This window comes from Calliphora vicina, chromosome 5, assembly GCF_958450345.1.
Source record: "Calliphora vicina chromosome 5, idCalVici1.1, whole genome shotgun sequence".
NCBI classification, from domain to species: domain Eukaryota; kingdom Metazoa; phylum Arthropoda; class Insecta; order Diptera; family Calliphoridae; genus Calliphora; species Calliphora vicina.
Genome location: NC_088784.1, coordinates 90,981,430 through 91,008,103, shown reverse-complemented (window position 1 = coordinate 91,008,103; position 26,674 = coordinate 90,981,430). Strand labels below are relative to the sequence as shown.

Genomic DNA, 26,674 nt, shown 5'->3' with positions numbered 1-26,674 from the left:
TAATTTGACAACCGACATTGTTGTTGTATTTAGTTTGTTGTTGCATGATATGTTTTTGTTTAACTGTTGACATTTTTATTCTTATGGTTTTTTAGAGATTTTGTTTGTTATTAATTTCATCTAAAATGTTTAATTTATAAAGTTTTATAATTGTATGATATTTTTAATATTAAAACGGATATATTTAAATCATCCACTTCCGTTTCTTTAAAAAATCCCTTAATTTATCAACCAATTTTTATATAGGCAATCATTCTATTTCTTATTTATGTCTTAATATTCGTTAGTTTTTCTCAATTCGGGCGAGAATGAAGTTGGAATATAATTAATAATATCGTTAATAATATAATTAAAACATTAATTATATTAAACAAATAGTGGTACAGTGTTTTAAAACAATTAAGTAACAATAAATAAATTATTTAACAAGTAGGCAAATATGAGAGTGTATTAAGAGAGGCTCAGCCCACCATTTTAAAAGCCAATTAATTTTAGTAATAATTTATAAAAAAAAATAAAGCGGAAGAGAAAATTTTTAGATAAATCTATTAAAAGTTAATAATTCTAAATAATTTTATAAAAAAATGTAGTCCGGCAAGTGATTTTAAAGGTAAATATAGATTTAGAAAAACTAGGCTTTCTATTACTGCAAAATTGTATTAGTTTGACAACCAGCTTTGTTGTTGTATTTTGTTTGTTGTTGCAAGCTATGTTTGTGTTGTTGTTTAACAGTGTTGACAATTTGTGGAAGATTTTTTTCTTAAGATTTTAATAATTTCTGACATTTTTAATTACAAAATTTCAAGTATTTCATAATTTTTCTAAAATTTGTAATAAACAAATTAGTATTTTCTAGATTGCATAAAGTTTTTAATAGTTAACGGATATATTTTAATATTGAACTTCCGTTTCAATATAAAAATCCTTGAATTCGCCAATAAATTATAACATTGGCAACCCTTTTATTTCTAGTCTTATTTATGGTTAGAGTTTCTTAATTCGGGTGCATACGAAGTTACAAAATAGTCGTTAATAAACATTTTAATTCTTAATATAAAATAAGTATTAAAAAAAGTAAATCATTAATTATATTAAACAATTTGTGTTACAGTGTTTTAATATAAATAAGTGAAAGCCAATGAAAGTATATAATAAAAAAAGTGAACATATTAAAAATGCTCTGGCTTGGTTGGCCCTCCATTTTAGTGGAAAATTAATTAATAATTTATAAAAATCTAAAGCGGAAGAGAAACATTTTACATAAATCTATTAAAAGTTAACAAATCTAACATCTTTTATAAAAAAATAAACTCCGGCAAGTGATTTGAAAGTAAAAATAAAAAATTATTTAGAAAAACTGTATGACTTTGCATAGTTTAAGTTTGTTGTTGTATTTGGTTTAGTGTTGCAAGTCATTTTTGTGTTTTTGTTTGTTGGTCGTATTTTTCCCAAAAAATTTGATTATTAATCATTATATTGAAGTATTATACATTGGTGAAGGGTATATTAGATTCGGCACAGCCGAATTGTAACTCTCTTACTTGTTTTTTTATATTGGATTTATTTTAGTAGAATTTGTATTTTTATAAATTTTTCAAAAAGTTTTCCATTTTAAAACTTCATATGTAAATATATTTATTTATTTAGACAATTTATTAATTATAATATTTAAGACATAAAACTACAGTAATCATGTAAATATATAGCCGATGGATCCTTTAATTTAAAGCAGTGAATTTGTAGAAGGTCACACCTGCAAATAAAGATGAAAAAAAACAATGTTAGGCAAATTAATACTCGAAAAATGTTATAAATTTTAATTAATCGAATTTTCAAATATGTACGATTTTTATAGTCTGGTTACTGCTTTTATATTGGTTACTTCAGATATAACGTTAGTTTGGTTTATTGAAATACAATTTTTTGTTATATAAAATAAGTTAATTAAGGCAAAAAATACCGGGAATCGTGTAGTGAAAAATTGCTAAGAACCCCTGGAAATTTGTACCGTGAATTCCTGGGATAAAAACCCTACTCATGAACCAAACACTTTTAAATATTTTTAAGATATTTCTTCTTAAAATTTGTTTTAAAAAATTATATTTCCTTAAATCATCACTTACCATTGGGTATAACACGAGTTTGGAAAATATGTCCTGGCTTATAGGTTCCCACATTTTTGTTGTTATCATAAAGATCCTGTTAATTTTAAACAAAAAAGAAAAATCACACTTCTTAAATAAAATCTAAAGTTGATAAATTTCATTTAAACCCACCGTAACTGAGTAGCCAAGTTTATTGTTTAAATTTAAATCACTTAATTTAAATTTAGTGGGGTAGGGAGCACCATCAGCACGACGACTGACAAAAGCCACAGCATAAGAGTATTGATTATTGGCAGCAACGGGGGTAATGGGGCGTGACCAAACCTCGATTTTGTTTCTCAACAATATGCGGCGACCCTGAATGCCCAAAGGATCTTGGTCGACAGCGATAACATATCTGAAATTTTAAGACATTAATGGTTAATGATGGTTACTTTTATTGTGTATAACATGGGGCTTTGTATGTTTACTTACTTATTTTGTAAAATCTCTTTGATCTCTGGTCTTACGGCAGCCAAATCATTTGACATAATTAAAGGAGCTGCCAATATAGACCAAACCGCCATTTGTAATTTGCTTTGATCATATGATAAACCATAGTTGCCCAAAATTAACTAAAAATAAAATATACATATATTAATGCCAGAGAATTTAAAAATAATTAAATTGGGAATTTAGCACAGTAGAAAACTAAAACTTATTAAAAATGAAAGAGCTGTAAATGAATTATTCGTTTTTGATTTTAATTCGTTACGAATTAGCTAAATTTTGAATTAATTCTTTTCACAACAAAAAAGAATTGAATGACATTTGAATCAATTCAAAAGAATTAGGCAGAAATGAATTTCTATTCATTTCCAATTCAAATGAATTTATAAAAATGAGTTGCAATTCTTTTTCAATTCAAATAAGTCTGTAAAATAAATTGAATTCAAAATCAATTCAAATGAATTGCAATTCACTTTGACAAATTCATATGAATTAGAAACGAATTGCAATACGTTCAACAAATTCATTTAAATTGGAAACGAATTGCAATTCATTTGACAAATTCTTTTGATTTGGAAATGAATTGCAATTCATTTTTACCAAATTCATTTGAATTGACTCAAATTTCATTCAATTCATTTTTTTAGTATGAATGATTCGCGAATTAATTCAAAAATTAATGATTCAAATTCTGTTTTCAAACACAAAATCTCCAATTACTGATAACTAAATTTGTTTACCATGTCTGGATCATTCCAGTGACCGGGACCAGCATGTGGCTGTATTCTATCTTGATTTTTCGAAAAGTAATCCATAATCTGGGCCACCGATTCAAAAGAATCATCAATATCATTCCAGTTACGCCACAAATTGCAATGTTCCTTCAAAGCCTCATAGTTGGGCTAAAAATATATGGACATAAATTAAATATTTAATACATTTGTTGAAATATTAATTAAGCATAATCATACCAATTTCCCCTCATATTCCTGATACACTGGCCAACTGCATGAGTATATCATGGGTCTACCCGTACGATTTAAGAGTCTACCAAACTCTGGATAACCCTGATCCATTTCATTGATATCCGCATAACAACCATCCAGTTTCACATAATCTACATCCCATTCAGCAAAAGATTGGGCATCCAAAGCCATATGTTTTATAACACCCGGATAGCCAGCACAGGTATTTGTGCCATAATCTTGATATAAACCGAACTTAACACCTTTATTGTGGATCTAAATAGATATTTATATAAAACTTGGTTATATTAATGATTTCAACATGAAAATTTGGAAACTCACATAATCGGCCAAGTGATTGAGGCCACTAGGGAACCTATAACGATCTTCTACAAGTTTGTTGGTGACATTATCTCTTTCCTTCTCCAACCAACAGTCATCGATAATGACATATTCATAGCCGGCCGCTAAATAGCCCTCATCGACCAGCAGATCGGTGGTACGTTTGAAAAGATTTTCACTGTATTTAAATAAATTAAAAGATTATATATTATTATAATGTTTATATAGTGATTCTAGCTTATAGAATTCTAAGTCTAAACGATATGTACAAAAACCTATCACCGTCTGTCAAACCAACAGCTTATTAAACTAAGGGACTTAGGAGAAATTTGTGACAAAAAGGTATTAAGCAAAATGCAATTAAATGTATGCAATAGAAAGATCTCCGATTTCTAGCTACTATTGCAAATAAATAGTAAAACTTCCATTCTGATGGAGGTTTATTTATTAATCACAATTTCTGTCATATGTTAACTTTTGTTATAAAATCAAAACTGGAATAAATTAACTTGTAAAAACTTTAAGGTTAGCTTAGTTTGCAAACGTGCTAAGTCCCTTTTCACAATTTTTACAGAAGACACAAAAAAGGTTGTAAAATCATTGGTTTTAAATATTTTTAAAATCTGTTAAAACAGTTTCATTATTGTACATTTATAATGATAAATAATCACAGTTTAGAAGAAGTGCGTTGGCAACTTATAAGTACTTTTAGGGACTTAGCACATTTTCTATTATATATTTTGTGTTTTTAGTGGACTTAATAACAAGTTTCCTTTATTTTTATCGTTTTAACTCTATTATTTTAGTTAAAGTTGTTCTTAAAAGGCAACGGTATAACAACGAGAAAAAACAAAATAATTGTAAACTTTACGCAAATAGTGTATTTTTACTTATTCTAGAGTTTTATTTTAAAATCACGATTTTTATAGAAAATGGACTTAGCACGTTTGCTCGCTAAGCTACCGATAATTAAAACCTCCACCAAAAATACAGTGATATATTTTCATTATGTTTATAACACATCGAAATATTTGTCGTATATCCACAAATAGTCAAGATTCACACAATAAGTAAAAATTTGCGAATATTTTTAAAACCAAAATAATAAACGAATTTAATGATGGAGAGAAGCACAAAACTATATGTGATAAATATTCAATTAATAAATCAGCCATTTCAAAAATTATAATATATTTGGGAGGAAAACATTGTAAAACTTCCCCAAGACAAGATAATTTAATAGTAAGAAACTCCTAAGAATTACACTTTGGGAGGTTATCAATAATTTAAAATTGGAAATTAGATTCGAACTGTTACCGCAGGGCAAATGAGTCTGAGGCTGGTCTTAGTAAAAACTTCTTATATCTAAAACAAGTAAGAGAGCTATATTCGGCTGTGCCGAATCTTTTTATACCCTTCGCCATGAGTGGCAAGGGTATATATAAGTTTGTCATTCCGTTTGTAATTTCTACATTTTTCATTTGCGACCCCACAAAGTATATATATTCTGGATCTTTATAGATAGCGAAGTCGATATAGCCATGTCCGTCTGTATGTTGAAATCAACTTTCCTTAGCCCCCAAATAACTTACATATGTACATGATTCATACATCAATATATCGGGAATTCTTCCGGCTCGGTTGCTATTTAAAATCGACCCACAAATGGCTGAGATATAAGGAAAAAACCAGGATAACCTCGATTTGTGCCCTATTTTTGATCTATATCTTGATTACTAAGCCATTTATATAGACAATATGGATATCTATGATAGATATTTCAAAGTCCATTGCAACGATGTATATAAGGCTATGGTAAGTTGGACATACAATTGGTCAAAATCGAAAAAATATTTTTTAAAACGAATTTTTTTTCCATAAAATTTTTTTTTTTTGGTTTCAACAATATTTTTTTTTCCAAATTGTTTATTTTTTTTAAAAAAGTTTTTTCTTAAAAATTTTTTTTAAGAATTTTTTTTTTTTAAGGTGGGTCGCAGACCCACCTTAGTATACATACGTATATATTCTAGATCCTCATACGATTCTAAGCCGATTTAGTTTTGTGCGTCCGTCTGTACATTTTCCCCGAATACTCTCTGTTGATTATGCGTCAATCCCGATAAAATTTTGCACAAATTAGTTCTAAGTTCTCTGAAATTATACTGTAAAGTATGGCGAAAATAGGACAAGTTTTATATGAACCTAAATCTTTCTACCAACTTTGGTGAGGATCCTTCCACTCTTATTGTTTATTATTATTTTGCCCTAATTAAAAAAATAAATTTTTTATAACTTTTATTTTCACTTTCGCACCTAAAACAACAATTCCATTTAACCCAGCCAAACTACACTCTGATCATTTCTTTAATCATCCGTCATAGAATTTTCTTTTCATTTTCTCTTTATCATAAAGAATTTGACCTTGACTTTCCACTCAAACGATCATTCAACTTTTATCACTGACACCGCACAATTGCTAATATTTACCTTATACATTCATCTGGAAATCTTTTACAATCTGTTATGCAACGAAATCTCTCCCAGTGCATCCAGCCCATGGGTGGGGTACGAGCTAAACCATTTTCCAATGCCCAAATTGCATTATTAAATATCAAGAAGGACACCAATATCGTTTTAAATAGTGAATGTAACATTTTAATGGACTCTTTTAGTTTCGAATTTAAATATGTATCTGAGAACTGGTATGCTTCGCTTAGAAGGCGAGCAATTAATGAATGAAATTTGTAAAAGTCAACTGTAATTTATAAGATTTTTTTTTGTTTGTTTAAAGTTGGGGTTTGTAACAAGTGTATTGTTTTAGGCTGATAAGGAAAATAAGGCAGAGATACTACTTAAATTTTACCTGTAAAACACATAAACTGTCATACACAGTGGGGAGGGTGTATAACAGTTAATGTTTAGTTTCACACATAAATATAGACAGTAGTAAATTGGCTTAAGTATTTTTATCAACTTTATTTTATTATTTTTTTTAAAAAAATAAATGTCACTTTTATGTTTTAAGTTGTTTTGAATTTTGTCAGCATTTTATTTGTTTTAATTGAAAAAGGAAACCACCTCTTGTTTCTTATCACTTTTAAATTTGTTTTTTTTTTTTTAAAAATTTTACTTTCAAATTCAATGACTCTATGTTTTAAATTTGTTTTTTTGCGATTCTTTGTAGTTTTACAATAATACTTTTTAATTTCGTTGTTTAGACTTGTTCGTTCGTTCCCGTATCAATTTAATTATCGTTCAGTACTTCTGGACGCTTGACTCAAGACTGATTTCATGCTGAGCTGTTTGAGTACGACTTGAGTATTATAGACTCAAGTCTTTGACTTTGTTCGTTGAAATATTCTGATTTGAGATACTGGCATTATGTATGTACTGTTTGCTGATAAGAATTTGTGAGGCATTGAGTTTGAGTTTAAATAAATTGTTTGTATAAGATAAAGAATGTCCATAAGTTTCAAGATATGTTTATACATTTATGCTGGCCTCCTTGATTGACTTCTTAAGATTAATTATTGAGTTTTTTTATTATTTATGCGATAAATTCTCAAGTTTGCAATGTGGAGATGAGAAGGTTTGAATGAAGTGCAATATGTGTTTTATTAATTAAAAGAATGTTTAATAATAGTACAGAGAGGTAGCTTAAATGAGGGAAAATTAAATAAATAATGATGAAATGGATAGAATTTAATTTAGAAATGAGTGTTGGTCGACATTTGTCCATACAGCCATAAGATCACGCTACAGATCAATGATAACCAGTTAAGTTGTACCGATTTAAACGTTATGGACATGACTTAATGTGGTTTCAGCAGTGAGATTTGACACAGCAAGACTTTTTCTTGTGGAGTTTTCTAATGTAGCAGGTCCATTTCTATAAGTCACAATCGACCGATGCAATCAAAATAACCGAAACCATCTCTCAAATTCAGTCGGATATATGGGGCAGACTCGCGCTGATTGTCTTACCAACAGGGGCGCTCGACGCTGGTTCATAGGACCTGAACCGCTCTTTGGCATCCCACGTGTATACACGTACGGAACGTATTCGTTCTTGGGTTGAATCGGAATTTGCCCGATTATGGGGTAATTTACCAGGACTAAGACAGTCCAAACGATTAATGACCCTATCCAGATGTAGATCCCAGTTGTTGCTTTCGCTCGGAAAGGATGACTTGAGGATACTTACTGGATTATTCACCGGACACTGTGGTTTAAAGTATCACCAATTTATGTTAGGTAACCTCTGAACATCTTCTATGCGACTGCTCGGAAGGGCGTAATTGATCTTTCGCCAAATAGAATACTTAGCTTTATACGTAGCCTAAATTTAGGATGAAAAATCTAAGGCTGCACAAAAGATCCTATGGGTCGCAGAGCGTAGAGCCCTTACTAATAATAATAATGGGCAGGCTAAGGTTAACTCTCTTTGTGGTGACATAAATTGGACACCAAGATCGCGTGATTTGACCGCAATGTTTCACATACAGCTACGAAACGCTTAAATTGTATCTACGAAAAGGCCCGTTGTGCTGAGCTCAATGATTTGTTTCGGCATTTTAGACAATAACGTCAATTCCACGTCAATTCCATAAAGACTTTCATTCCATCACCCTGAAAAGTATGAAGTGGATTTTCTTGAACCTCTCGGTAATTCGGATCGTTGTACCATTTTCGCCTCCTTTTCGCTCTCGGAACTTCGCCATGTTTCACAAACAGCTACGAAACGTTCAATTTTCATATAAGAAAAAGCTCGTTGGGCTGAACTCAATAATTCGCTTCAGCTTTTTAATTGGAAACTTTGTTGCCTAGACAATAACGTCAATTCCATTGCGAAACTGGTTGAGAATCGAAGACTTTCATTACACCAAAGAAATCTTGGTTTAATTAGACGTTCAAAATAGAAATCAGATCCAGAAAGGAATCATTCAGAATATGGCGGAATAACCAAAACGCAGAAACTGATTCGCAAAAAGGGCGAGATCTTCGTGTGTCAAAAGATCTTACTGTTCCACGGTGAAGTAAAAGGATAATGTTAGTTCCTCAATTCCGACCCTTTTAAAGGATGAACAAAAATATTCACTGATCCGTACGATAAACCTAACCTTTTAACTGAATTGTTCTTGTTGTATTCACAAGTAATTCTCACTTGCCGGAGAGTGATCAACCACGGCCAGAACTCGAAAGAGTATTAGTGACAATGCCAAATATATTATTATTCGAGTTAATGCTGTTAAAAGGGTTTTATAGTCTCTTGAGCCTGATGACATACCAGCGCTGCTCTTAAAGCAGTGCTCTTAGATGTAAGCTCGTCCATTAAAACGAACGACAGACCATGTCGCTTCATCTGTATTTATGGGTAATTTAAATTTTGTGGAATCAGACGCTCTTGATGTTTGGACATGACAATACAATGTGATGTCCGCTTGTCTAAACACATTTTTCAAGTGTTGAAAGAAGCATTCAAGTGGCTCGGTTTTCTGAAACCATGTAGGAATTACTTCACTGATCACCTCACTATTTATCACACATATGTATATCCGACCGAAAATTGAATACAACTCCCATGTATGGGCCGATCCTTTAAAGTCGATTTTGGAGCTTCTCGAATGCGTACAGGAGAGGGCGAAGGTGATTATTGGTTACAGTAGGGTATCCAACTCTATTGATTCGCTGGAGCATCGACGCAATGTGGACTGCGTTTCATTGTTCTGTCGGTACTACAATAAATTGTGTTCTGAGGAAATTAGGGAACTTGGAACTTTTTCATCATCCCTTTGTAGTCGATTGGCCAGTGGACCGAACAATACACTACAGGGAAAATTCGTTTTTTAGCCGTACTGTCCACATGTGGAACAAACTTCTCGCTTAAGTGTTTCCTGTCATTTTCCTAGTAGGAAAGTTCAAATCGAATGTCCACAAACACTACTCCCTCCCATAATCAATTTTCATAGTTCCAACACAATGCTTTGCATGAGCAGGTGTCAATGGGGGTCTGGATCCTTATATGTATATAGGGGAAGTCGATAATAATGATTTCCAGATAGCCACATGTCCAATCAATCCACGTGTTTATCGACTAATTGAAGATCTTTGTTCGTAACATCTTTGGAAATAGAAAGAACAACAATTGCAAGTGAATTGTGTAAAATATATTGAAGGCCTACTTTGAAAGAGGAGTTGAATGATTTTGAAGATCAATTTTCATAATTTCCAATTGAATATTTATGGACCGAGGTGAGTCGAACTCATTAAGATATCTCCAATTATTCAAAAGCTACCCAATAATTTCCAAAATAAACAGTTTTTTAAACCACTGTTTGGCATTCGATTGCTGCAAAATGGCTGATCGAATGTAGTTGAAGATATATTTAAGACATTCCCATTAGGATTTAAATAATCAACAGCTTCTAAATATTAAATATGCTATTACGACTTTAGTTATAACCATATTTTAGCCACATTAGACAAAACAGCATATTGAGTTTTCATTTAAAACTCTATCAGTATATGAAGTGCCGTTTTTCCCCCATCTACCTCTAGAATTCAATTGCATAACAAACATTTCATTGTACTCGTAATGCTCGGAAATACCCATCATTAGTGCAAATGTTGTCCCACTTATATATGAGTTTTACAAACATATGTATGTGCTGAGAAGGCGGCAACATAAAAAAACAAACAACTACAGCCTGGAAATTTTTGTAATAAATAAAACTGTATCGGAAAATATTTGCAATATTTCATACATAAAGTGTATTACATATAGACGACATAGAACAGATATCAATAATCATAATTATTATTTATTTGCAAAACAAACAAGTAAAAACAACAGTTGACAACTCGATCGAAATTAAAAAAAAAAATAAATTAAAAATTAAACTAAATTGGGTCATTAGTTTAAGGCAGATCTTTTTTTATGTACTACATTATTTTACATAAGAATTGTATAGTAAAAGTAATTTTGCATATTAAGCAGAAATTCTTTTATGAGTATGAGAATTCCATTTTTAGTAAAACAATAAATACCCAGTAGTTAAGCAAGTAGTCAATGCATCCCTTATAGACAGTAATTGTCACTAATGCCTGATCAGTTGGCTAACTCCAATTGATATATTTTGAGTCATTTGACAATTATGTGCTCCTTGTAGTGCATAGAAAAAAAAGTCAATGGGTTACTTTGTACATCTAAGGTAATCGATAGTGAAATAAATTGTCCGTTAAGTATATCTAAGTTATCTAGAGTGTAGTAACTAGTTGTCACCCTAAATGATAGGTAAAATCACTAGTTTGGGACAGTCTCCTAGAACTGCTGGGTAGTTACGAGTATAAATGCAATTACAATAAAATCAATGAGAAAATACATTCATTATACATAAGTAAATTATTATAAAGTTTGGACAGGATATGACTTTTAAAGAACAGTTATGGAGGGAGCGTGAGAAATGGAATAGTGTTCACTTTTTGGATGAATCCAAATACAATATATGAGAGGTAGTGATGGGAGATCATTTGTAAGGCGGCCAAAGGGAAACAAATTTAATCCCACGTACACAAATAAGACAGTAAAGGTGGGGGTCTAATTCCCCTGAAGGAAACCTGGGGACAAGTGTCTCTAAGTCACCAGTTTTGTCGACAATTTTGGTGACTTTTTAGCGACATTGTCAACGAAGCGTCAACGAAGACGACTCTTCCATTTGTTATGAATTCATACCATTTTAATTTGTTTAATACAACGTCAAATGTCAACAAAATATGCAGTTTCATTATTTACATCTACTTCAGAAAAGTACCAAAAGTGTAGATTAGAATTACTAAAATGTACTAGTGAATCAGTACCTAGTCAATAATAATATCGTCAGTAGTAGACTTCCAATGACACGCACATGTTTAATGTCTATAGTAAATAGCATTGTCTGGGGTAAAATAAGTCACTAGTACTGGTGACTGTGTCAATAGTAAAACCGTATAATTTCACTATTGACACTTCCTGCAGGGTCATATCACAAAATATACTATGAATAAAGTCGTATACATATCCATTTTAGCACGACAATGATATCAAACACACTTTTTAGTTTGTTTTATTAATTATCATCTCTTATGTACAGAACTTAATTATAGATAATAAGATAATTAAAATTATTTTTTCCATTTAATCTATTAGGATTTTAAGTTTCTTCATCATTTTCCTTTGGTCATATCATTCTTCTAAAGAAGATTCTTTTATGAGAAATTTTAAAATATTTTTCAAACTGAGTTTTTGTAATTTAGTTTATTCTTTGTTTACAACGTTTACAAAATATATGTACATTAGGGCGGGTCGATTTTTTCACGAAAAATCGTATAGCCGAAACGCATTCTACGGAAAATTCTAAGAAATTTTCCACAAGGAAACAGGTCTAAAATCAAATCCTATCTTGTACATTTCCTCTTTTATCCAATGATATTTCAATATAATTTTATTTTTAATAGTTTTTTTATTGGATAAAAGACGAAATTCGCAAGATAGGATTTGATTTTAGACCTATGGTTTCTTGAGGAAACTTTCTTAGAATTTTTCGTAGATTGCGTTTCTGCTATACGATTTTTTTCTTTTTGATCCTCCATACAAATCGACCCGGCCTAATGTACATACTTTTGATTTTCAGACTTTTTAAAATTTCGATAAAGTAAATGTTGTTTTTAAGCCCGATAGAACTTCCGAAAGGGTAAACTGTCAAACGAACTTTCATATTGCGCTCACTTTTTACCATTAATGATCAGTATAGTCTGGCAAATCATCCTAAATAGATTGAACAGTTGAACAACGCTACCAAGTTATCATCATTTACTTTGAAAATCAGTCATAGATTCGCGAAACTTATAGATGACTGTTTTATCGCAAATCTGTGTTTTGCGATGAGGCTAATTTTTTGCTAAACGGGTTTGTTATTGTAATAACCAAATTGTCACATAGGGAGTGATACGAATCCACAACAGACCCTACAGACACCATTACATCCAGAAAAATACACCATTTAGTACGGCTTACACGCTGGTTGCATCATCGGACCTTATTTCTTCAAAAATAAAGCTGGAGCTCGCGTTACGTTCAATGGAGATCGTTACCGCACCATGATCAATGATTTTTTTGTTTCAAAATATGGATGACATTGATCCGGACGAGATGTGGTTTCAACAGGAAGGCGCTACGTGCCATACATCGACCACAACCATCTATTTATTGAAATCTAAATTTGGCGATAACTTGATTTTGAGAAATGGACCTATCAATTGGCCACCAAGGTCGTGCGATTTGACGCCTCTCAATTATTTCTTGCATTCATAAAATAGTGTTTTATAAAATCAAAGAATGTAGTTCATTGAGTAAGATTCATTAATATTTGTCCAAAAATACGTTGATTCGACGTACACGTACATTGTTCCAATGAAAATATTAGTTGAAATTCAATGTGGGGCAACGTGAAGTCACTTGTATATGCTGATAAACAAGCAACAATTGTTTCCTTGAACTACAACTTGGTTGTGTATTCGTGACATACGTACGACCAGCAATGCTTCGTCCAAAACAGCCATTTGTGGACCGATTTTGCTGATTTTAGATAGCAAAATTCTCGAAAGCATGTCTGACAGAATTATTGAAGATTTGGATCCCGAAGATATCTGGGGTCTTCAGAAAAACGATTTCAACAGACAGACGGACATGGCTTAATCGACTCCGCTATCTATAAGGATCCAGAATATATATACTTTATAGGGTCGGAAATGAAAAATGTAGAAATTACAAACGGAATGACAAACTTATATATACCCTTCTCACGAAGGTGAAGGGTATAAAAAATTAGTTTGATTAAAATTTACTTTTTTGTTTTATTTTATACTATTTCAAAGTTTCTCTGGTTTCCGCTCTATGTACATTTCTCTATGAATTTAAATATAAAAAATCGGTATTTCCCAGGAACATTTTTGATAAATCCCGATATTAGGGGATTCCCAATTCTCGGGCTTTTCCGGATCCTGATTTATAAAAGAAGTCCATACTCCGCCAGGTTTAATCGGCATTGCCATTAGTTAAAAGAACGTTTAAAAGTCTCCTAGGGTTCAGCTGAAAATTGTAACATTAGAAAATTTACAGAAGATACAACAAAAGTCCTAATGGCTGGGCATTTGGCATTTGTCCGATTGAACCGTCATTGGACATTCAAAGATCTGCTAATTAAATTAGAAAATTTACTAAACAAAATCTTTTAGTAAATAAACCATTAACTGATTATATTTTGGTTAAATTTAATATAGTCAGTGATCTTTTGTTGAAAAACCTATTATCTAATTATTAAACAAGTTAAAAAGCTGGAAAAAATTAAGTTATTCAATAAAACAATGAAATTATTTTATATATTAATAATTTTCTAATAGAAAATCCGTTAAACACCTCAAAATCAATAAAAAATATTAATATGGCAACACTTTAAACTGCATTACCATGAAAACGCTATTACCATGCATTGAGTGTACGGCCTGTTAAAATAATGGTACCACAAATAATCGCTCATTTCTATTTAGTACTTACAGTAAATATGTATCTAATATTAATTATTTGCTAAGATTTAACTCTTTTTTGTAGGAAAACTTAATGAATTAAAAAGAAAATATTAGCTTCTACTTAGTGCTACTATTTTAAGAGCCTGCCAATAAATGTAAGGAGAAAATAATAAACAAAATAATCAATGGAATACCTTTTACTAAAGTTTGAAAAAAATCCCATCACTGGCCAACAGCTGTCATTTGATTGGCTCTCAGTGGCAACACCATTTATCACGTGAATATCTCTTTTTTTTCTCAATTCCTCTTTCGTTTGTCATTTCATATTAGAAAAAATATTTTTTGTATGTTGAGTTTTCTGGTCTTGGGGAACATCGTCGTCGATTGATTTTTAAGGCAAAAAAATAATTTAAACGCAATTTTTTTGCATTTTTACCGCACAAAACTCGGTTCAAATATAAAAAATCCAGTAGAAAACAATAACTTTAACTGCAGTTTGCAACCAAATTCAAAAAAATGTAAGTGCAGTGTTAGTAGTAATAAGAAAACACGAAAAAAATTCTACTATAAGTGAAGCAAAAAAAAAATAAGTGCCCATAGTGACGACGTAGCATCAGCTATTTAATCATGAAAAACTTTATCAAAAGATTAATTTGAAAAACAATTAGTTAAATACAAGACTGAGGTCTAAAGCATATGACTTTTTTTATCTTAAACAAATAGCTGCTTTGAAAGAAACTTTAAAGCTTTTGGAAAAAATTCCATGGAAAACACCTGTTAATTGTGCAAAGTGTATGAAAATGTTGCAATTGGCCTTATTGTTTGCCTTGAATTAATGTTTTATTGCAAATAAATTATTTAATGTGTTAATGAATTCGTGTTAAGTACCAAAAAAGCTTTGTGATGCATTGATACTTTGTTTGGAAACCTTTAAAACATGCGCATCCTTTAAGAAAATCTGTTAAAATTTGGGCCATTTTTGTGCATTTTCTTTTCTATCTGTGAATATGTGTAGAAAAACCCGTGAGTGAAAAATATATCGATCCAAACTGTCATGTGACTTGTCATCGAACAGCTGACCCCAGCAAAAGAAATTCACCACAGTAGTAGGAGGGAAAAAAAACAACAGAGCAGACATACACCACTAAAACAAAACACAGGGTTGTTAAACACAGAGTTGTATTTATAGGGTCTATATGATGAATTTATGGTAGAAAAAAGAAACCGTTACTTAATAATTTTTTTAAATATTGTTCATATTTTTATAAAGATGTCCTGTTTGGTTTGTTTCTTTAGGGAATTCTTATTGTTTTATTTAATTTGTTCTTTAACTCGCGTGTTTGTGTGACTACACCTCTTTATGGCGTTTTGTTATTTATAGAAGCTTTTTCACACACATTCCATTTAGCCACACTCCCATTTTTTAATCAGTTATATGTGTTTTACTTATTTATTTTTTTCTTTCCTTAAATATGGGTCATATTTCCTTGTTTTCCAACATGTCTTCTATGTGTGTATATCATTCGGAAATGTTTTGTTTTCTTACACACATTTGAATAGAGTGTGAGGGCGTTAATTTCCTTGTGTTTGTTAGCGGTAATTAATTTTATTTAAAACGTGCGTGACTCTTAACGAAAAACTTTTGGAATGGAAAGTTTATCAATGTTACAAGGATTTTTTTCTTGAGGTAGTCTTAAATTTTTATGAAAATTTTTAACGAAGAATTTGTTAGGCGGACATTCTTTTTGATCTTTCTAAGGAAATTTGGAAATTTTATGATTACAAAAAATTACATAAAATTACATAATTTGTTTGAGAATTTATTACACATTTTGTTTATAGGGAAGAACTAGATGCGAAGGTGGAAGAAAGATATATTAAAAATTATTATTCGCTCCGAAATCATATTGTCAACCATAACAACAACAACAAAATATTTAGATTTGAAAGATTCCGAGACTCCACCAACCAATCCTGGAATAGTAGGACGGATTGTCATGGGTCACACAACTGGATGCAAAGGCAAACAAAACACTAATTGGGTTGGTTGAACTCTCTAGTAGGAGTGATAACCCGTCACTGTTCAATTGGAGGATTTTTGCAGAGTGTATGGGGATATGGGGATGTCAGAAGAGGATATTATATGCAGCTGCCCGAGACTACAGAGTCATAGATTAAATAGCTAGGTACTAGATTTCTAGATGAACTTTGGAGTGTTGCTAATTGTAAATTGGGTAACATACTAGGTTTTATCTGGGGAATAGGTTGGCTATCAAAAGCATGTGCTACGATGAATCCAAATCATCATCTTTAATCAGATTTGGATTTTTCTCTCAGTTTCTCCTTTTGCTATCTCTAAAGCACTACCATTCTTCTTCTTTCATATCATTAGGTCTCTTTATTTAGGCATAGCATACTTCTTCTGAATCTGACTCTTGAAGAGAATCACAATGATCTCTAAGTTGAAGTGCACTTAGTGCACACCCCTTCCAAACTAAACTATTGTAACTTTTTATTAATCACCCCTATCGCGAATCAATATTTCACATTTTTCGTTCATAAACTTTGTTCACGTGAACAAATTCCACATGTTGTGAAATTTTTAGATCGAATTTTGTAAACAATAAACAGCTCTTACGAACATAATCAGCTATTGTGAATGAAAAGTTCAGGGGCATATCAGGATAGCAATTTTCCCTTCAAGAGAAATGGATAATTCATGGCAACATAAATTTCACATGTTTTTCACGATAGGGGTGAATATTTCAACGAAATATGTTCCCTTTTCCTATTTTTCGTTCATCAACTTTGAAAAAATTCCCCATGTTGTGAAATTTTAGATGGAATTTTGTAAACATAAACAGCTCTTACGAACATAATTAGCTATTGTGGATGAAAAGTTCATGGGAATATCACGATAACAATTTTCCCTTCGAGGGAAATGGATATTTCATGGGAACATTAATTTCACATGTTTAGCCGATAGGGGTGATAGTTTCTTTGCTTTAATCCAACATTAAAATCGTTTAATTTTAGAGTTTTATAATGTTTGCAAATCTTGAGCAATTTTTCTTCACCATGAGTGGTAAGAGATATTCTGGATCGTTATAGATGCTGAAGTCGATATAGCCATCTCAGTATCTTTGTCGAAATCAACATTCCTAAGCCTCAAAATGACTTACAAACATTAATGCTACATAAATATATCGGATATAGTCCGACTTAGGTTGATATTAAAAACTGGGCCACAAATGGCTGAGATATAAGAAAAAACTCAGGACTACCTCGATTTTTAACCTATTTTTAAAAAAAAAAAAAAAATTCACGGATTTTTTTTTTTAATTATTTTTGATAAAAATGCTGAAGTTTGATATATTGCACTGGTTCCTCTAAAGAGAGTCAACTCAAAATTTTTTCTATTTTCACTTTTTGCAAGAAATCGATGTGCAGTGGTCATATCTACCCAAATCTGCTATCATTTTCTCTACTCTTTCGCCAAAAAATACAGTTGTATCCGTACAGTTGTTTCATTGTAATGTATTAAAAATAAAATAGTTTTTTGCTTCTACTGAACATTTTTAAATTTTGAGTTGACTCTCTTTAGAGAAACCAGTGCGATATGTTAAAAGAAAACCGAGTAAACTTTAATTTATCTTATAAATATACATAAATATGTATATATTTGTTAATATTCGACCCTATAACATGTGAAAATTGTGTTCCCATGAAATATCCATTTCCCTAGAGGGGAAAATTGCTATTGTGATAATCCCACGAACTTTTCATTCACAATAGTTGATTTTGTACGTAACAGTTATTTATTGTTTACAAAATTACATCTAAAATTTGATAACATGGGGAATTTTTGGCACGTGAACAAAGTTGATGAACGGAAAAAGGAACATATTTCATATGAAATATTGATTCGCTATAGGAGAGATTGCATTGTCACTCTTACATATCTTGTTGAGTCATGTATTCATCAAACACACAAAATGTATACTAGTTTGAAAATTTGGATATTTATGTGTATATGCGATGTACATACATACATATTTTCCATTTCACTATTTAACATGAAAAGAAAATATACGCTTCACATTATTAAGTTTGTTTTTCCAATCATGATGTATACAACAACTATATATTTTTAGACTAGGATGACAGTAAGCAAACAAATAAACAAGCGAAAAAAATGGCCATTGTCAAGTTGTAAAAAAACACAGCAGGATACAAATTGATAGAAATATACATACAATACATATGTATGTATACTCGTAAGAAGAGTAAGGACATACAATCAATATGGAAAACAAAGGGCAATACACTACTTCATGGAGCAAAGAAAACTTGTATAGACAAAGTTGTCTGTAAATAATAGAATATAATAAAAAAACTATACTCAACTTTACTTGAACAGTTTTTTTTTTGCTAAATTTAACATTATTCCAGTTCGAATTTTATACGAATTTTTCGAAATTTTACACTATTTATAAAAAACTTATAGTTTTATTGACCAACTCATAAAAAAAATTACTAAATAACAATAAAAAGTCTCATTTAAATGGGTACATACTAATAGCCAACAATAATAATATAAATCATATTCTTAACACGACTTCACGCGAATTTAAGACGCCTAAGCGAAAACAAAATGTGTGGTAAACAAACTAAATAAATGATATAAAAACAATAACAAATGTTACACACACTAAACAGTTTTTATGAAACATTAAATCCATTTTCCTGCCACTATCTCTCTATCCAATAGTTTCAATTGATTAAATAGTTTTCACGCATGCATGCATGATGAAATGTATATACTAGAACTAGACTTGTACTTCCGTATGAGTACCCAACTGTTTTACAAGTTGTCAATGTATCACTATATCAGCTGCTTTGGCTGACTCCAATTTATATACTGTTACGTTTTAACCTTTTCAAAACGCTGGTTTATTTCCTTTAAATAAACCGGATACTTTTGATTGCAAATAAAAGCCGTTTAGTAGTTTAAAAATTGTAACAACTCTTTATTTATTTAAAAATGTACAACAACAAAATTAAATAGTCACTCAATGTTTTTTTTTTATACACGTTTGTAAATTCGCAGAAATACAGACACAATTTATAATGTACACGAATTTACTTGAAAAACACAACACACTTTAAGGCACTCAGTTGAAGTTTATTCGAAAAGCGTCTCTGATAAACTGACTCACGACTACAACCTCTGTCACTATTTATAACACTGCCATCTGCACTCTAGATTGTTCTTTAATTGTCAAAATTCGAATATTCTAGATCTTACTAATACATACGCCATCTGTGGCGTGGTACTTTCTACAATGTTCTTTAACTGAATATTCGAATTCGAATATACGGTCGCAGCAAACAGCGTTGCCTTACGATCAATGGTCAACTGAAAGCTTTTATTTGATAATGCCCACAGATATGTTACAGTTTGCTTTTACAGCACTGTTATTTGAAAGCATTATGCTACTTTTAAATCAGCCCTTAAAATCGTTATATTTGAATTCAAGTACAATTTCGTAACAATTGAAGGTCAGATTGAAGGTCATTGATTACTTTATAGATCCCAGGTAATCTAACGTGAAATCAATTGTCACTTTAGGTTCACCATTTCATTTAAAGCTCGGCCCACATAGAGAGTCGGTCATTCATATTTGATTAGCCCTTAACAGAAAGAAATAAAGTCGATTTTAAATCGTCAATTAGCTTTCACCTAGGACTAGTTATTGTAGCTAGTCAAGTTAGTTAACTGGCTCTATGTAACCTGTATATGAATCCCATGCGTTGACTACTTTGAACTAGCTATCAGGCTGTCGCTTTTTAATCATGCTTAGAACAGACACATGTTAAAATAACTAAATGATAGGTAAAATCACTACTTCGGGACAGTCATCTAGAACTGCTGGGTATTTATTGTTGTATGTTTATTGTGTTTGTCTTTTTTTTTTTTGTTTTATTCAATAGTTAATGTACTTAATATTAGTATAAAGACTATGAGAAAAGTAAAAGTTATTTTGTGACATTCACATGAAAAACAAACATCACACTTAAATTCTCTACACCATTTCACATTCACCCCTATCGCGAATCAATAATTCACATGAAATATGTTCACTTTTCCCATTTTCATTCATGAACTTTGTTCCCTTTTCCCATTTTTCGTTCATGAACTTTATTCACGTGAAAAAATTCCCCATGCTGTGAAATTTTTAGATGGAATTTTGTAAACAATAAACAGCAGTTACGAACAAAATCAACTATTGTGAATGAAAAGTTCATGTGAATATCACGATAGCAATTTTCCCTTCGAGGAAAATGGATATTTCATAGGAACATAAATTTCACATGTTTTTCATGATAGGTGTGAATATTTCACATGAAATATGTTCCCTTTTTCCATTTATCGTTCCTCAACTTTGTTCACGTGAAAAATTGTTTGTGAAATTTTTAGATGGAATTTTTTTTTTTTTTTTATTCTCAAAATAAATGGCCAGGGTATCCCACACGATTTAAGTATGTTCCTAGTCGACTTATACCTTCAAACAGGAAGTGGGAATGCTTAAAACAATTATCGATGGAGTAAATGGTAATCCACCAGTATCGAAGAGTTTTAATGGTATACACCAGGGTTTGTCCTAATTAAAACACATAGTTGGCTGTGATGAATCTTATATATCCTTTACCAAAGCGTAATTTAAATATATAAATATTAAAAACAATTTTTGGTGAACAACACCAAAGCATCTCCATCTTACTCGATTTGCTGCAGTTGTTTTTACGTTTTCCCATTTAAGATTGCACTGTCCTTGTTCTTGGAGTATTGTGCGTCTCCATGTAGTCTTTGGCCGAACACGGCTTCTTCAGCCTTGAGGTATCCACTCTAGAGCCATCCTTGTTATACAGTCAGGATTCTTTCTGATAGTATGACCGATCCACCTTTATTTCCTACGTTTTATTTGTGTTAGTATGGGTTCCTTGTTGGTAAGGTACCAAAGATCCGTGTTACTCATGTTGTTAGGCCAGAATATTTTGCACTTGTTGATGAATACGTGTAGATTTGGGTGATGGTGTTCGATATTAACTTTATTTGTGAGTTTCTCCATAATGGTTGTAGTGTTCCGAATGCCGCTCTCGCTTTATTGAGCCTGTTATTTACATCGGTTTCAGCGCCGCTTTTCGTTGATACTGTACTGCCTAGATAGCAGAAGCTTTTTACGTATTCAACTGGTTGGCCTTCTAGCATGATGTTATCGGTCATAGAGAAACATAGAGCGGAAACTAAAAAAACTCAAACAAAATAATACTCAAAATAATCACACATACCAAGGCGAATTCATATAAGGTGTCCTCATTAGCTCAGCTGATCATCAGCTGTTTTATACGAACTGTCAAAATTTATGTTTGTGTTGGTGCGCGCCGTATATATGTGTGTGTTTGTATTTGTGTGTTTTTAATGCGTCCAATATTTTCTGTTTTTATATATTCAATTTCTTCTGTCTCTCCACGCGTTTGAACTCATCATCGAATATATATATTTCACTTAATTTTTGCTAAATTCCATTTCAATATTGAATTCGCCTTACTTGTGTTTTTTGACAGATTGGATAAAAAGCAAAAACAAAATGTATGTTGTTTTTGTATTGTTGTACTTGTTGTAGGGATGAGGACACCTTATATGAATTCGCCTTGACACATACGAATGGTGTTTTTGTTTTCACATAGTTTTTTCTACTAATACATTCTCACCATTTAGGTTTCTGACTATTGAGTTAGTCCTTTGACATGAGAGTTTCCGATCTATGTCTATTCTCTATGTTATCGATGCTAATGTTGATTATCATAGCTTTGGTTTTTTTGATATTTATGACAAGTCCAAACATTGCCTGCTAATCTTTCTAAATCTTCTACTTTGCTTGCATGTTGGAGATCTTGTGCGTGAGTATCATCCGCATAATCCAAATCCTCGAGTTGACTTGAGAGGCTCCATGTTATTCCTTTTGCGCTCTGAACAGATTTCGCTCATGATGTCATCCGGCACTATAGTGAACAGCAGGGGCGTTAGCGGACATCCTTGTTTTATTCCAGCGTTTGTATGAAATGCTTGACTTATATTCCCGTTGTGAAGAACTGATAGTTCTGCATTCTCGTACATAGTTGTGATGATTCGAGTTATTTTCAGTTCTGGTTTTATCTCAGAGATGTCTTCTTTTCTTCTCAATGCTTTCGATATGGCAGTCTGGCTGATGGTATCGAAATCTACGAACAGTAGGTACAGGGAAGTACATCATTCTAGGCATTCCCAAGACAGCCGGTTCTACGCACCGGTTCACTCGGCCAAGGGCTGTCAACTCAGCAATCGCTGCTGATACAACAACAACAACGCCATTATAGGGATTGTTTTATTATAATGCGTAGAGTGTCAGCCTAGTCTATGCAGCTTGGATCCTGTTACACTTTCAATTGGTGAGACAGTTTATCGTCTAGTGAAGGACTTTATGTCATGTGTGATTTTTTTTAAATTTGTCTACTTTCCGCTCTATGTGTATTTCTCTATGGTTGTAATCTTACAGTTTTTTCCATTCCATTAGAATCAATAACAAAACCATCACCAGAAATACAATTATTTGTATGAATATTAAAGAAAAACAAATGTGTATAGAAACTAATTAATTAATAATAATGTTTCACATACATATATTTTTGTTATTGTGGTTTTAGTAACACAATTGTTATGCTTTTCTGTTGTAAGTTTTCTTTTTTACTCGCCAGTTAATGGTTTGTTTTAAGAAAAGAAACAAATAATTTTTAATGGAACTGGGATATTGTATTACTTCTCTGAGATAATACCCAGTTTACAAGAATATCTTTAAATAACAGGGATATTTTAAATGTAAATGAAACACATTCACCCTATCGGCAATAACATGTGAAATTTGGTCCCATGAAATATCCATTTCTCTCGAAGGGAAAATTGCTATCGTGATATTCCCATGAACTTTTCATTCACAATAGTTGATTTTGTTCACAGCTGTTTATTGTTTACAAAATTCCATCTAAAAATTTCACAACATGGGGAATTTTTTCACGTAAATAAAATTGATGAAGGAGAAATGGGAAAAGGGAACAAATTTCATGTGAAATATTGATTCGCGATTGATCAACATAGTCTCCTTGAGCTCTATGCACTCTGTCCAACGTTTCTCCAATTTTTTTTTTGTATCCTTTCCAAAAAATAAGATTTGACGAGGTCATCAAAATAGGTATTTTTTTTTGTTAGATGATTACATCTTTCCGCCGAGACATTTTTTCAGGTTTGGCTAAATCCGAAGATTGTGAGCAAACGCGGCAGCCATCTTGCGAGAAGCTTTATCATACCCAAGTGATCATTAAAAATTTAAATCACTGAGCCATGTGAGATGCCTATGGCTTCCAGATTCTCTCGCTCTTTCAATCTCAGATCGGCCAACATCATATCGTGATATTTTTCAATTGTTTCGGCATCTTCCGTTTTACGAAATTCAATAAAACACTTTTTTCTCATTGAAATTGATGGTGCAGAGTTCCCATAGTATTTATCAAGCTTAGCCTTTATTTAATTGATGGTTTTTTTTTCGCAAAAAATAATACTTAATGAGCAGACGAATTTCTATTTTTTCCAATTTCTCCTCAAGTCACTAGGTAGTCTGCTATCAATGGCTGTCAAATACAAACTAAATAACTCAGCTTGTTGAAATTTTGACAGGAGTCAACTGTCAGATGCCTGTTGAGCAGTGTGGCTCTTTCAGTTAAGAGCCGGGAAATTCAAAAACTCGCGGACTTATTGAACCACCTTTAAAAAAATGTAATTCTGGAAGCTCAGATCAGTCACAAATGGATATTCAATAATTTATTTACCGATTTAAAAGTTAATTTTCTGAACAATGTTCAAATATCGGTCGCAAAGTGTCTAATGGGTGACAATTTCCCTCTCCTCTGACAACAATATGTTAAAGTGAGAGGTTCCTTCCAATTCATAGAACTAGAACCATTAACTAACTCTAAGGAATCAATCAAGGGACTAGTTCTTTGCCATTTCCCTTACAAAGCAATTAAAATTGTGCAGATTTCGGGAAAGTGCCATTTTTAAAGTCGATATTTTCCCTCTTTGATTTTAGCTTAGGTTCCTTTCAATTCATAGAACTAAAACCATTAATTAACTCTAAGGAATCAATCAAGGGACTAGTTCTTTGCCATTTGCCTTACAAAGCAAAATAAAATTGTGCAGATTTTGGGAAAGCACCATTTTTAAAGTCGATATTTTCCCTCTTTGATTTTAGTATATAATAAATTTGTCTCAGATCTCTGTAAAAGTTTGTGTGTGTGAGATTTTAAATTATTTTAGACACAATAATTTTAAACTTTATCATATGCACTTTAAACATATTTCTCCACCACACTGTAAACACTTTATCAAGGACATTTTATCCTTTCATGAAAATGATGATGGTCACATGACACATTTTTTTTATTGAATGATATGATACAACGTAAAATTTTATTATAATTAATAAATTTATCTGTTTGTATTTCATATGTATATGTATATTTACATGCATATGAATATAGAAATTTTCTATGTTGTATACATTTAAATGGGAAAATTTCATTATTTTTTTCCAGCTTTTTTCGTTATTTTTTTAGAAGACAAAAAGTCTATGCTCATAAATTAAATAAACAGTAAAACTTGGTTATATCGAACTTTGTGGCAACAATAATGTCAAATATTGAGTTGAAAATATATTGCTTTACAAACATCGATTGTTACGTGATGAATCATCACTTATGTTTTTAAACTTAACATCGAAAGAATCAGTAATTCGTTAAATTCAAGTTTTACTGTCTATACCCGGGGATAGAAAGTTAATGTCCTTGTCTGTTAGAAAAACAATCACAGCTTTTATTTATGAGTTTTCTAAGAAGAAAATTAAAAAAAAAACAAAAAAAATCTTAACTAACAAAGAATATAGTCAAAAATGAAGGTTCATTAAACTAATGACTTTCAAAAAAAAAAAAAAAATGGAAAATAAACATTACTTTAGTTGTCAAGTAAAATCTTATTTATAATAATCTCTGAGTCATTTGTTTAAAAAAAAAACAAGTAAAAGAGCTATATTCGACTGTACCAAATCTTATATAAGCTTAACCAAAGTAACTAAAGATAAAGATTGAAAACACATTTTTGTTGAATAACATGTGAAATTTATGTACCCATGAATTATCCATTTTCCATGATGGGAAAATTGCTATCGTGATAATCCCATGAAATTTTCATTCACAATAGTTGATTTTGTTCGTAACAGCTGTTTATTGTTTACAAAATTTCACCTAAAAATTGGGGAATTTCTCCACGTGAACAAAGTGATCAATGAACAAATAAGAGAGCTATATTCGGCTGTGCCGAATCTTATATACCCTTCACCAAATTATACTTCAAAATACAAATTTTAAATATTTTTAGGTAAACAAAATTAATTTTTTTTCCGAAGTTGTTTTTTTCATTTTTTGGAAAAAAATTTTTCCAATTGTTTTTTTTAGAATTTTTGTTTCTTTTTAATTTTTTTGGAAAAATTTTTTTTTAATTGTTTTTAAATTTAAAAATTTTTTGGAAAATTTTTTTTTTTAATTGTTATTAAATTTAAAAATTTTTTTTTTCTTTTGGAAAAAATTTTTTTTTTTAATTATTAAATTTCATTTATTTTTTTTAGGAAAAAAAATTCGGGTTAAAAATATTCATTCCGATTTTGACCCATTGTAAGTCCAACATACTATGGTCTTATATACGTCGTTGCAAAGGTCATAGATATTCTATATTGTCTATATTAATGACTTAGAAATCCAGATATAGGTCAAAAATAGATCAAAAATCGAGGTTGTCCAGGTTTTATCCTTATATCTCAGCCATTTGTGGACCGATTTTGCTGATTTTAAATAGAAAACTTCTCAAAAGCATGTCTGGCAGAATTATTGAAGATTTTGATCCCGAAGATATCTGGGGTCTTCAGAAAATTGATTTCAACATACAGATGGACATGGCTTAATCGGCTCCGATATCTATAAGGATCCAGAATATATATACTTTATAGGGTCGGAAAATTATATTGTGGAAATTACAAATGAAATGACAAACAAACTCTCACGAAG

The 26,674-nt window shown here is 31.3% G+C and overlaps 2 protein-coding genes across 4 annotated transcripts in view; one reads left to right on the top strand and one right to left on the bottom strand.

Annotated features, from left to right (window-relative positions):
* Vha44 (V-type proton ATPase subunit Vha44) overlaps nucleotides 1-26,674 on the top strand; it is a 71,912-nt gene that overhangs the window by 12,492 nt on the left and 32,746 nt on the right. Inside the window, exon 1 of one of the 3 annotated variants that reach the window (XM_065511767.1) lies at nucleotides 14,794-14,982. The exons of 1 other annotated variant lie outside the window; for it this stretch is intronic. The gene's annotated coding sequence lies outside the window, so the exon portion shown is untranslated. Of the gene's footprint in view, nucleotides 1-14,793; nucleotides 14,983-26,674 lie in introns of those variants that run through there. One more of the 3 variants, XM_065511764.1, reaches the window with a different exon arrangement.
* Nucleotides 1,623-6,623, bottom strand: LOC135961847 (alpha-N-acetylgalactosaminidase). The gene is made up of 8 exons (XM_065513469.1): nucleotides 6,389-6,623; nucleotides 3,902-4,079; nucleotides 3,566-3,835; nucleotides 3,335-3,496; nucleotides 2,580-2,719; nucleotides 2,277-2,502; nucleotides 2,124-2,199; nucleotides 1,623-1,753 (listed from the first exon to the last, which is right to left on the bottom strand). Exons 1-8 carry the CDS (start codon nucleotides 6,553-6,555, stop codon nucleotides 1,719-1,721), a joined length of 1,254 nt encoding a protein of 417 aa, XP_065369541.1. The 5' UTR covers nucleotides 6,556-6,623; the 3' UTR covers nucleotides 1,623-1,718.

Coding starts and splice junctions, on each gene's coding strand:
- LOC135961847 (XM_065513469.1), bottom strand. CDS start 6,555: ATGTTACATTCACTATTTAAAACGATATTGGTGTCCTTCTTGATATTT. Junction 2,503..2,579: donor AAAGAGATTTTACAAAATAA/GTAAGTAAACAT, acceptor TTAAAATTTCAG/ATATGTTATCGCTGTCGACC. Junction 1,754..2,123: donor AACTCGTGTTATACCCAATG/GTAAGTGATGAT, acceptor CTTTATTTGCAG/GTGTGACCTTCTACAAATTC.